General features: G+C 37.0%; 1 protein-coding gene and 1 pseudogene across 4 annotated transcripts; both read right to left on the bottom strand.

Moving 5' to 3' along the window:
- Positions 1 to 2,727: 2,727 nt before the first annotated feature.
- LOC147496254 (uncharacterized) lies at positions 2,728 to 12,789 on the bottom strand. 4 transcript variants are annotated; one of them, XM_086562439.1, is made up of 9 exons: positions 12,466 to 12,789; positions 12,302 to 12,374; positions 6,182 to 6,237; positions 5,835 to 6,076; positions 5,106 to 5,312; positions 4,938 to 5,030; positions 4,739 to 4,843; positions 4,294 to 4,649; positions 2,728 to 2,991 (listed from the first exon to the last, which is right to left on the bottom strand). In XM_086562439.1, exons 3-6 carry the CDS (start codon positions 6,222 to 6,224, stop codon positions 5,019 to 5,021), a joined length of 504 nt encoding a protein of 167 aa, XP_086418565.1. In that variant the 5' UTR covers positions 6,225 to 6,237; positions 12,302 to 12,374; positions 12,466 to 12,789; the 3' UTR covers positions 2,728 to 2,991; positions 4,294 to 4,649; positions 4,739 to 4,843; positions 4,938 to 5,018. The 4 variants fall into 4 exon arrangements, with proteins under 4 accessions (XP_086418565.1, XP_086418567.1, XP_086418566.1 ...); XM_086562441.1 differs by having other exon boundaries at positions 4,294 to 4,578; XM_086562440.1 differs by having other exon boundaries at positions 4,739 to 4,830.
- Positions 6,437 to 9,326, bottom strand: LOC147496255 (uncharacterized; annotated as a pseudogene).
- Positions 12,790 to 13,618: the final 829 nt, after the last annotated feature.

Below are 13,618 nucleotides of genomic sequence, written 5' to 3'. Positions count from 1 at the left end.
CCAGAACCCTCATGGATCCTTTTCAGAGGCCTGAAACCGTTTCACTGATCTTCTCATAGAATGTCTGCATCATAACCTTGCAAAAGACACGCTTGTTCATGCTTTCTTCAAGGGGCTTTCACAATATCATAAAGAGGTTATAGATATCATGACTGGGGGTAGTTTTCTTAGTAAAAGAGCCTTGGAGGCTTATAAACTCTTAGACGATCAATCTAAGAGGAACAACAATTGGGGAGGTAATGACTCTTCCCGTTCCACTCCTTCTTCTGAGATTAAACCTGATGCCGAGCTTAAAACTCTTATCGATGTCCTCACTAAAAAGGTAGATGCCATCTCTGTTAAACAACAACCCACTCCTATCATGAACATTAAATCTACTCGTTGTAATGTCTGTTTTAGTCTTGAGCATTCCGACTTCTATTGTCCTCTTGTTTATGCACAACCACCACCACAGCCATCAAACTTCAACCAGTTAGCTTAACCTTAAGGACAAGGAAACTTAGGTGACCAGAATAGAGGTTTAGTGCCCATGACCCAGAACTATTAACATCAAGACATGAATGCTCAACAAGCCTTAATTCCAGTTCAACCATCTACAGAAGTAGTAGTGGTGCCTTGTTGGAAAAACAAAATCAAATTATGCAACAAAACTCCAACTTGATGAAAGATCAGCATGATCAAAACTCTAATATGATGAAACAAACGATGCAAATGATGCAGTCTTTGTGCCAAAAGGTTATTGACATGTCTCCTAACCAAAATAATAACCAAACAGGCGTGTTTCCAGGTCAAGCAGTGCCTAATCCTAAGTCAACAAACACCGCATTCAAAATAAAAAGTATTCAGTGTAATAGTAGTATAACCCCAGGGGACCTACAGGCAGTCACTACCCTTCGTTCAGGGAGAGTAGTTGATAACTAAGTGACTATGCCTAAAGATCACCTGCAAACTAAAAATGATACCATACCAAATACTATAATAGAAACTGAAGAGCCTACAACTGTAGAAGTACCAGTTAAACCACAACCAAAAAAGAAAACCTTACAAGACCCAATAATAGAAATTGAAGACCTTACACCTGTAGAGGTTCAAATATGGACACCTAGATGGAAAACAGCTAAAAATAATGCAAAGACTAATAATACTTTTGAACCTTCTGTTAAATATAGAGATAAACCACCGTATCCCCAGAGACTAGTTATGTCTAAAAAGGACAAGAATTTTGATGAGATTAGGGAAGTGTTTAAAAATCTGACTATAAACCTACCTTTTCTAGATGCTATAAAAATTCTACCTGGACACGCTAAGTTTCTAAAAGAGTTGTGCACCAAGAAGACGAAAACCAACATACCCAATGAGACCTTCTTAACTGAACAATATCCCTCTTTATCTGAACATAACAGAATTGTTAAGTACAAGGACCCTGGTCATCCTACTGTACAATGCACCTTAAGTGATACCTTCATAACAACTGCTTTATTAGACCTGGGAGCGAGTGTTAACTTACTCCCTTTTTATTTATATAAATAACTAAGTCTAACAAAACTTCAGCCAACCAAAATGACTTTGCAGTTAGCCGGTCGTTCTATTAAGTATCCCAAGGGTGTAGTTGAAAACATTCTCATTAAAGTTCAGGATTTTTACTATCCAGCCGACTTTGTTATTCTCGACACAGAAGTTGCTCATGATTCCATTCACATCATCTTAGGGCGTCCTTTCTTGGCAATCGCCAATGCCCAAATCAATTGTCGGGATGGCTCAATGACTCTTTCTTTTGGAAATCTTTCTGTGGAAGTTAACATGTTTAGACAAAAGTAGGGACAACTAGGTTTTCCTGTAGAAGGAGATCAAAGTGAAGTCCATTGAGAGTTTTGTACCTCACATTAGTGCGGCTGACGCTTTAGTCCCCATACTAGCAGATACCCTTCTTATGGAAGAAGACAAGGATCACAATTTCTACTCCCTAGATGTAGATAACATCAAGGAAGATTTCCTTCGACTCTTTTGCAACCCTTCTTTGCCACCTTGCGAGTCCCCTCCTATTGACATCCACTCATCTCCTGACGCCATGACCACTACCAAAAATAAGACTTTTTGCTGCGGCCGCCGGCCGTGGCCAAAAGTACCCAAAACCGCCACCAAATGTTTTTTGCCACGGCAAAACTTCTTGCCACGCCCGAGGCACTATTTGGTGTCACAAAATGTCTTTTGCCACGGCTAAGGTGCACCCGCAGCTAAAAGTAATCTCTTGCCACGGGAGTAACCGCGGCAAAATGTTTTTTGAATTATAAAAAAAATAAAAAAGACAAAGAAATCAAAATATATGTTGCCACGGCTTGGCCGCGGCAAAACGTTTGAAAATTTTGAATTTGCCTAAACTTTTCAAATATCTTTAGTCTGGGGTGGTGCTGCCACAAAAGTTTGAAAATTTTGAATTTGCCAAAACTTTTCAAATATCTTTAGTCTTGGGGGGTGGCTGCCACAAAAGTTTGAAAATTTTGAATTTGCCAAAACTTTTCAAATATTTTAGTCTTGGGGTGGTGCCACAAAAGTGATTTTTTAAGGGCACATATTTTCAATTTTGCACTGTTCAAATCACTTCAATTTTCAATTTGAACCTATATCTCAACAAGCTTCATAAATAAATAATAAGAAACATACTTAATTAACCAAATATCAACCAAAACAAATAAATTAATTAACCAAATATCAACCAAAACAAATAAATAACATTCAACGTCAAATTCATTATATCACGTTAAACTTGGCGAGTACCATAATCCAAAAACCTTCACAAGTTTCCAATCTACAAAAGAATTTACAAGTTTCCAATCTACAAAAGAATTTATAACTAGTCCCATATAATGCCCGCTTTCAATCCACAAAAACCAAAAACTTCAATATTGCTCCAATAATGCCTATCCAACCAAATTCAAGTATGCAAAAAACGCTGCTCGTCAAGTCCAATACTAGTATTCATCTTGTTCATCTCTAAAAAAAAAAATGTTAAACCCTAAAAATAGAGTTTATATAAAAGCAGCCATGTGAATGTGGACAACACCAAAAGTAGATGAAAATCTAAAGAAATGTAAATAAAGTGCATATATATGTGGCCTACATACAAGGCCACAAGGCCAGTCGCACATTGTCAAAATTGTAGTATGAACTTAATTGACATATAATATATGGACTGATAACTGCAAATAGCAAAAAATCACAAGGCAAAATTAAGTAGTGTTATTATATTGTCAACAACGAGCGGAACTTTCCAACATCGGTTCTACTGGTGTTTCAAGTCCTGGGCATTAACACACAATTACTTCCATATTTCAATGAAGAAATTGAAGATCAAAGAGTCTGGATGGCAGCAACATTAACATGGCTTGTCTCTATCTATTGAAATAGGAACAAAATCGTATGACAGAAATCAAGCTAACTTTTGGTACTATTGTATCCAAGTCAAAAGAACAATTTGCAGGGCACGCAGGCTATCTAAAGGCCACATTGAGAATTTAGTGCATGAGTTATCTATATTACATGGGCTAAGACTGCAAGGGAAGCACATAATAAGATCCCCAAAAATACTAGAGTGTTGCTCTCCCCTAGTATAATTAAAGTTTCTACTAATGGATCTTCGTGAGGGAACCCAGGACCAGTTGGTTAGGGCAGGAACTCCCCAAATCTCATGCAATAACATACCTAAGATACATGACTTTTATAGTAAAAATTTCGACAGAGTCTCCTCTGTATTATCGACATTTCATAAATATAAAACCTGTCATAACTTGAAAATTTAATAAAAATACATCCAAACCAAATATAAACATCATACCTCAGTCGTAAATTCAACTACTAAAAGATATACTGATTCATAGAACCAGCTACTTAACCATCTCGACCAATGCCAGTTAAGTCAAGTAACCAATCCTCGAATAAGAAGAAAACTATAAATATACAAACACTATTCCAGAAACCCTAATACACAACTTATACAATGCAACTAACATACATCTCCACGTTACCAGAACAATCTCAACAAACCCATCAACCTTGATGTGTCGGTTTTATCATCTAGTGAGGTTGTTTTGGTAATCCAAACCGACACAACAAAGTCACTTGATGTGTCTGTTTTTGTTAAACTTGTTGTGTCGGCCCGGTACTTGTGTCGGTTTCAAATTCATTCCAAACCGACACAATTGACTTGTGTCACTTTTAAAATGACACAACAAGCCTTTTTTTTTAGTAGTGGACACAAAGAATTAGAGGTAGCAAGACATAACAAGTTTAACTTACAGCATTCTAGAGAGGGAAGTTCTCTGCATTAGTGTTTCCATAAATCGAGCTTCCATCGCTTCATATCGTGCATCGAACCCTCTCTTTATCTCATCAAGCTCACGTTGCCTTTCCTCCTCTTTTTCTTGTGCTACCCTTCGCATTTCAGCCATCTCATTTTCCAATTCAGCAACACGATCAGAAGTTGTACCATGGGATGATGCTTGAGAGCCAAAATAACTAGTCGGTGTCACACCACGACCCATCAGCCTCACACGCCCATGTCGCTCACGCGGCATAACTTGCCTGTAGATTTCATCTGAAAGGGGTTGTTGATTTCCATTTTCATCTCTTCCAGCTAACTCTTTCATTTTTTCCTATATTGGAAACCGAATTAATATATATAAGAAGAAAACCATTTATTATATTCACTTAACATCATTATTAGATTTGAATTTTCACTTACCATATACTCTCTTGATTGTCCATCAAGTGCATCATTTGTCTTCCGACTTGTATGGGATAGCACAAAGAAGTCTCCTTGAGATGGGGGTGCACCTTCCTCCCGAATCTGTCCAGACACAAGCAAATTGTTATTTGACTTATTTCTTATAAGCCAATCTAAAAATATAAGTTCACAACAAAGACCACAATAAATATCATACAATTTGTGCTCTCATTTCTGGAAAACCTTTTCGACCACTAGTATGCTTTGCTATTTGCTTAGAACGATTACGCTTGTTCCTCTAAGAAATTACCTACATACACAGAAAACAAAAATAATATATAAGTTGTGAAAACTATTTCAAATGGAACACTAAAGTTCTTCATACTTGATGCTCGGGACTATCCCATAATTGCACAAGATTGACCCATTCTTGTTGTGATAGATGCTCTGGTTTGTGCGCTATACGCTCCTCATATGTCGTGTAGCGTGAATAGAAATTCTTTTTCCATTTAGTCTTCTTATTCCTGAATTCATCTGAGGCAATTCGACCCAAAGTAGTTTCTTTCTTGCTCTCATCAAGCTCCCACGAATCCTAAAACACGATGCAAATATGTACAATATATCATGGTGTATATAAACATCCAAACCTAGAACCTTGATACCCTAGAACAAAATCACAATGGTGGCATACATGGATACTGACTACAAGTTGCAATCAAACTCTAAATAAAACCAAGTCAGGTGGTGGCACTTTATTGAGTAAATAAAACCAATTAGGACAGGACATGTAGGGATGACTTTCACAATATAACCAACACATTACACTTAATACCTGACTTAAGAGAATATATGTTACTATACCAACAGGGAGTGGATGAGAGTCTTTAAGACTATTAATCTACATACCTTAAAAAAATCTAAGGGTTCATAGACTATTAAAACTTACAACTTGGAGAAAAAGATCTGGTGGTCATGGCTATGGTGGTATTGCAAGAGATGAGAATGGGAAAGTTAATTAATGCAGATGGATCTCTTACACATGCTAGTCACCATACTAATCCTAAGCATACAAGAAAACTGCAAAATTAGTCTCAGGTAAATTTAGGGTCATTACATTTACCTTAAGCGTGTTCCATAGCCATAATTTATCATCTCCACCTTGCTGCTCCCAATATTTGGTCCAATCAAATCGATGCGATGATGTCATCAATACTCCTATAGATTCTGCAAACAAGCTTGGATGTGTATCTGGTCCATCAGGTTGATTATTGCCATTCCAAGTCAGTTTCAACTTCGAACTAGATGGGTTATTAAAAACCTTAGGAAGGGTAGAAGTGCCTCTAACCCATTTCCCACCTATTTAGAATGTTAAATATAGATATTAGCACAACAAATAATATGAGTTAGATATTACTCAATAGTTAAAAACCTAAGAATTCAAAAATCAGTTGCAAATCTTACCATTCTCATCGCCATTTGGATCCTCTCGTCGTCTTTTTACCATTGCGTGCACTTATCTATGTTATACAAGAAAATTAAAAGAATGCCCAACGTGACTAATAAATGCACTCATAAGAAAAGAAACATCAATCAAATTAATAAACTATCAAGAGAGAGCATTCATAACAAATTGAATACGCCGATCTTAATAAAGATGCATTACACCCAATGTCATACTTAGCAACACTAAAACTAAATTAAACCACACTCCACACATCAATAATCTGGATCACTATCATTAATGAAGTCGTCATCACAATCACTATCCTCACTTAAGTCTTCGTCACATTCATTATCATCAATGAAGTCTTGCTCTCTTTCAACAGTATTGGCAATAACTTCAATTCCTTCAACCTCATTCCTAGTCCAGCTTTCAATGGTATCTGTGTTCTCAACATGATTACTTGCATCTTGGTGTGTGCACGATGAGTTATCTTGGATTGGCTCAACCTCTGACCCCATATCATATAAGTCCCTTGGCTGTGTCTTCAACACAACTCGCCAATTTTCATCCAAATTATCTCAAAGATAAAAAACTTGTTGTGCTTGAGATGCAAGAATAAAAGGTTCATTGGTAGCTAAGGTTCGTGTGAAATTCACAGTGGTGAAACCATATTCATCTTGTTTCACTCCAGCACGGCTCAAGCCATCAAACCAATCACATTTAAACATAAACACTCGATTCCCACTGCCATAACGAAGCTCCACTATATCATTTAGGATACCATAATAACCGACACTCCCTATAACAGGATTCATATCTCTAGCACTTGCAAAGCTTGAGGTTTCTGCAGATACAAAAACTCCATGATTTTTGTTTTTTTCAAGATCTCGAGATATTTTGTGTGAAATCTATATCCATTTGCAATGCACCCTCTAAAACAGGTGGCAAATCGGGTAGGACCAAAGGATAACATATCGAGTTGCTCACTGACCAACTCACCATCTCTTTTCATTTGTTGAACCTATTTAGATAAGAAGAACAAATTAACACGTCTAAATGAAACCAATAAATATGATTATACTTAATAAAACATACTACGACTAGTCGACTACCACATACATGGTTTTCAAACCAGCTACCAAATCTCTCATTATGAATACGGTCCAAGTTCCTAGCACTTATGCGGCGCCCATGGTCATCTTTAATCATTTGTTTGTGTTTCATGTACAATAGACCATTTTTATTATAATGAACATATATGTGATTCAAACATAGATAATTTCTTTTAAATAGAAAAGAGAAGTTTGTCGTACTCAACAAACGGCCTCACTTCTTCGCAGTTCATTAGCACATACAAACGAGCTTGTTCCCACTCTTCGTTAGTTAGATTCCTCAAGGTTCCTTTCCCTAAAGGACGAGTGCTTCCAGCAAATATTGAAAACTTTCCATCTAATTCTACATCTTCACAATCATCATTCCTCCCTTGTCGATTAAACCTCGTCTCTACCCCACCATCTAAGTACATCGAGCAAAATGTCAAACACTCATCAGCAAGATACCCTTCCGCAATTGAACCTTCCGGGCGACTTTTGTTGCGCACATACTTTTTAAGCTTATACAAATACCTATATATATACATATAAAAAGAAACATAAATATAAGTATATATGTTACCTAGGAAGAAAACAAATTGATCTTGCATATTGTCTTTACTTACCTTTCAATTGCATACATCCATCGATAAAACACTGGTCCAGCAAGCTTGGCTTCACCAGCTAAATGCATTGGTAGGTGAACCATAACATCAAAAAATGCTGGAGGAAAAATCATTTCCATTTTGCAAAGAGTCACAGCAATACTATACTCTAGACGCTCCAACTCTTCAACCCATAACACTTTAGAACACAATTGCTTGTAGAAATTGGACAACTCAACCAAAACCATTGTTAGTTCCTTGGGTAGAATTCCACGTGCTGCAACTGGAAGTAGTTGTTGCATTAGAACATGCCAATCATGACTTTTCAGGCCATGTATCTTGGCTTCTTTAACCTGAACACGGTGTGAAATATTGGATGAATAATTATCGGGAACCTTTACATCTTTCAAAAATTGACAAAGCTTCCTTTTCTCTTGCAAAGACAATGTGTACTGGGCAGGGGGTAGGTAGTATTTGTTGCCAGCTTTTGGTATAGGGTGAAGTGATTTTCGTATTCCCATCAACACCAAATCTTGTCGGGCCTTCAAGCTGTCCTTTGTTTTCTTCTCTAAATTTAACAATGTCCCAAGCCAACTCTCGCTATTGTTCTTTTCAATGTGCATAACATCAAGATTGTGCGGCAAATGAAGGTCTTTCCAATAAGGGAGTTCAAAAAATATACTGATTTTCTTCCAGTTATGCGGCAAATTATCTTCCCGTTTTCTCTTTTGACCGGACTTATCGAGCACTGGCTTGCCGAATGTGACTTGCTCATACCCACTGAATTGCTCAAGAACCTCAGTTCCACTTAGTGGTTTTGGGGCAGTCCTCAGTTCAATAGTGTTATCAAAGGAACTTTTGTTCCTTCGATATGGATGATTAAGTGGTAGGAACGGGCGACTTCCCATATAACAAAACTTCATACCGTCTTTGCAATCTTTTTGAACAAGTCTTCTCGTGGCAAGAAGGACACGCTAAGTTGGCCTTTGGTGCTCCATCGACAAGTTAGCAAAGGCCGGAAAGTCATTAATTGTCCATAAAACAGCTGCATGCATCTGAAAATTCTGCTTGGAATATGCATCATATGTCTCGACTCCTTTCGTCCACAACTCTTTCAACTCATCGACCAAAGGTCGTAAGTACACATCAATGTTATTCCCAGGACTGCTAGGGCCAGGAATAAGCAGTGACAAGCTAAAATAAGGCTGCTTCATGCACATCCATGGTGGCAGATTATATGGAACAAGAACCACAGGCCATTTGCTATGCATAGTGCTAAGATTACCAAAGGGGCTAAAACCATCACTAGCCAAACCAAGCCTGACATTGCGAGGTTCCAAACCGAAAGAAGGATATCTTTCATCCAAGTGTTTCCATGCCTCGGAATCAGCTGGATGCCTTAATGCTCCATCCTTGCTACGACAATCTGCATGCCACCTCATGTCCTTTGATGTTTTTGAGCACATAAATAATCTCTGAAGCCTCGGCTTTAACGGAAAATATTTCAAGACTTTTGCAGCTTTTTTCTTATGTTTCACAGTAGAATTACTTCCTTCCTCATCAGTCCACGGATGGAGTAAGTTCCCACCTTGATCGACCACATATATCGATTCATCCTTGTCCTCGATTGGCTTATTATCCTTCCAATACAAAGATACAATCATTTGGACAAGCTGCCTATTTTAATGCACTCCAAACCAAGGTCCCGGTTGCTTTTTGATTCATAATGATTCTTTGGCATATTGATTTCATCAGAAGTGACTCGTTTAACACTTGAAGTAACATGTCAAATGAATGGTTACTCCAGCCATTTAGACACTTTACATGAAGCAAGTTTAACAAGGAAAGACAATTTTGAAGCTTTAGTAGAACCAGGATATAGTGGTGTCTCAGCCTCCTTCAATAATTTATAAAACTTTTGTGCCTCCTCGTTTGGCTCATCCATACAAGGCTCACTCGAACTAGCCTCATTAGAAACAGGAATAGTTGGTGTGTCACTACCTGTTCCAACTAGGTCTGGAAACCCTAATGCATCTTGCAACATTTGGTGCATATCATCACCATCATTGGAGTCATGGCGAGCATCCACTTCATCTCCTTCCCCGTGTTTGGTCCAACGGATATATGACCGTACTATACCCTTATTTAATATGTGATCCCGAACTACATCTTTGGGCCTTAACACTTTATTAATGCATCGAACACATGGACAATAAATCTCATCACCAAACTCTTCAGGTCGGTTATCCCATGCCCAGTTCACAAACTCCTCACAACCTAGAATATACTTGCGATTGGACCTTCCAACAGTCGGGTGCATCCAACTTTTATCCATCAAGTGCTAACTAACACACAACAAATACATAACCAAACATATAAGAGAATCTTCCTTAATATATAAGAAGCCTAATTAACATTGAAATCTATCAAGGTTGAAAAGTCACTAAAATAAAATAAAATAGGAAAAAGGCATTCGTTTCTTGAAACCTACCTATGTTAATCGTACTTAACGGGGAGTATGCTTACAACAACAGAACATAGGCATTTAACATATTTAACTATCTCAGCCCAAGCATGTTAAACTTAATAACAAGTAAAAAGAATGAGGAAATACAACATGATATGGAAACAAATATTAAGAGTTCAAATCAAGTACATACAAATCTAGCATTGCAACTTCTTAGTGAATATAAAGAACTAATCACCCTAAAATGGTTTAGTAGTAGTTAGCAAATAAAATGAGATGACACATATGTTGAATATCACATTAGAGCAAGCTAGACATCCCTACCAAAGGAAGCAAGCATGCCGATATCTAGTTTAGAAAATGACATGTTGAGTTTTAATACAATTACATGTCCACGCATTATACAACTAATCTAATGAAACAAGCAATATAATAAAATAAAAAATAAGACCAAAAAGATATTGAAAAACTGAAAGTGCGGTTCGAAAAATTGATAGCGCGGTTTTATAAATTTCAAAGCACAGATTTTAGGAGATTTCGGTCGAAATTCGCCAAACCGTGGTTTTAGATTAGGAGTGATATACCTTATACACGGTTTGTGTGACTAAGGTTACATACCCTCACTGAGAAACTTTTCTCAAGGCAACTGTGTTTGCACTTTGCAACGAAAAGGACTTGAGAAATTAGCAAACCGGGAATTTTACCCGAGAACTAAATGGGAATTTTTCTTTATCGTTATCGATTGCTTCCTAGCCTAATAAGCGACTTCGGATACGCTGGACACGATATTTTTCAAAAATATAGAATACAGATATGTCATGGACACGTTTGAATAATATAATATATATATATATATATATATATATATATATATATATATATATATATATATATATATATATATATATATATATCCGCCGTCACATAAGGGGCACGGAGCCAGCGGTTTTGCCATCTATTAAGACGTTGAGACAGAAGACAACCACCACACACATGAAAATAATGTAAGTAAAAAAGGGAGGCAAAGTGATTCATACAAACAAAGTTTGTAAAATCAATTCTGAGATGTAGGTCTTTGCTCAGCAAAAAAGACAAAAATCTTTTGGTTCCTTTTATAAAGTTAATGCCATTTGCTGGTGAGACACTTTCTAGCTAAATATGAAGAGCCAATAAGACATACTTACTTGTGAATGTAATGTATAATACAGCTGTTATAGTTGATAAAAAATATTTATTTAACTATATAAGGAAAGGATGTGTAACTTGTAACGTTTACAATGTAATCAGCAATTTAAGGCTCACAATTCCTACATATTGAATTCATATAGTGTGTTAGGTACTTAACAATAATTTACTTGTTTGGTCCCATACAAGAGTACTACACATTTGAGACATCGGATGATCAATACATCAGTATGCTATCGTGGATGATCTAAGTGAAGCAATCAAGCAATCAAGCAATCAACCCCTCCTCACACTTTTCAAACCAAATTACCGAGAAACCTTGAGATTACCATTCACATTCACATTCTTGAATATCAAAAATGTTTTCCACAACCACAACTCTACTGACTTTCTATCAGTAAGCTAAAAAAAATTCTAATATGAAAAACTGAAGATGAGTTCCAAAGTTTTAACAAATGAATCATGAAGGTTCATCCTACACTTGAATAGCTTTACAAAATCTACTAATTCTACATCTCTGGCAAGTTCATCCCTAAACAAAAAAGTCAAATTCCAGTTAATACTCCTTAAAGGATATATATATATAAAAACTCCTTAAAGGATCAAGCTATCAAGGACGACTGGAAAATCTGCTAACTATATGGAGGACCACGACATCCTAACTCTTTTAAACCTTTACGGGGGAACAATTTTCATTTTGTTTGCTTCCACTACTTACCAACATTAGTACGGGATTGAGGTATTGAACTGGGAAAAGGAAATAAAAGATGAGAGAGGTCACCCAATTACCTTCTCTATTTCTTCCAGTCCTTTCTGGTAAATCCAAGTTCCTTGTCTAAGAAACCCAATTACGATTTTTCTACTGAACACACAAAGAAACAAAAATAATTCAGTGAGGCTTACCTGAAATTAAATGAATTTGGTGAAGGGAAAAGAATTGCACTGAAGCTTACCTGGTTCACTTTTGATAAAAACGGATGAATGGGAGAAGATATGAAAATGGGTTTTGTATATAATGGAAATTTCAGTAATAGATTAGCCGCCCATGGTTTAGTTCATATTTGGGAGAGAGATAAAACCCTAAACATGCTCTTTCTTAAGTGTTTTATTTTTTTTCGATTTTTAGGCGCGAGATAATGAGAACATGGGCGGGATAGATGGAAATAAAGAGCTGGTCGAATTTTTCAGTTCTTTCTATATTAAAATTTACAAGTTTAATTGTTTAACCAATTTAAAAGACCATTTGGCAACGGCCAGCCACACCCCCCGCCACAAAATGTACAATCTTTAGCTGCGGCCTAACTCCATCCGAGGCTAGAAGTATTGTTTAGTCGCGAGATGCCTACAGTTGTGGTGAGAACATATGATATAGCCGTGGGATGGTGACAAGCCGAGGCTAAAAACTATGTGTTGCCTCAAGTAAAGATGACCGCTGCAAAAGGGGGCTTTTAGCCTCAAAATCAGTGGTCGTGACAAAAACCTTGCCGCAAAAAGCCCTTTTTTTTGTAGTGGACGGAAGAAGAATTTTTCACCCTTTATCCCAGTGATTTTTCTTACCCACTCATTAAGGAATGTCTTGCATATCTCAAGGCCTTTGATAATATAGAACTAAGAACACTAGTTGAGCACCATTCACCCAACTCACATCCTCATGTCACTCATTCACCTTCCATCATGAATGTTCCTCGCCCTCTACCTTTTCAAAGAACCATTGAGTTTGTACTTGACCTTCTTGTTTCTCCTATGCTGCATAACTTTCTAAACCCATTTGGTGAAGAAGTAACACCCAAGGACAAGCCACCTGACACTTTTTTTCCATTCCTTCCTTCTCAAAATTATCCACATCCCACGTATCTTCCACAACCATCCATTTTCTCACGTTCATTCACTTGGCATCCCTTTCGTAGGAGGACAAAGAAGAAACTGTATGCTAGATTAGGTTCTAGATCTATCAGGCTTCACTCTCATTCCACTAAGCCACGTTATAGGAAATCTTGGTGCTTAATTTTGTTTGGTGGTGCTTTCCATGTTAACTATTTATGGAAAGATCCATAATTATTTAGATTATTGATATATGGTAAACTGCATGTTAATACATATATATCA

This window comes from Coptis chinensis, chromosome 5 (genome assembly GCF_015680905.1).
Source record: "Coptis chinensis isolate HL-2020 chromosome 5, ASM1568090v1, whole genome shotgun sequence".
Taxonomy (NCBI): domain Eukaryota; kingdom Viridiplantae; phylum Streptophyta; class Magnoliopsida; order Ranunculales; family Ranunculaceae; genus Coptis; species Coptis chinensis.
Note: the sequence above shows the minus strand (reverse complement) of the source record. Positions and strands in the feature narration are given on the sequence as shown.

Bases quoted from the DNA above. Each gene is read 5' to 3' on its own strand.
- LOC147496254 (XM_086562439.1), bottom strand. From the start codon at position 6,224: ATGGTAAAAAGACGACGAGAGGATCCAAATGGCGATGAGAATG. The intron at 6,077-6,181 runs GTAAGATTTGCA...CATTCTAAATAG, and splicing joins TCCAAATGGCGATGAGAATG to GTGGGAAATGGGTTAGAGGC. The intron at 5,313-5,834 runs GTAATGACCCTA...ATCGTGTTTTAG, and splicing joins GGAACACGCTTAAGGTAAAT to GATTCGTGGGAGCTTGATGA.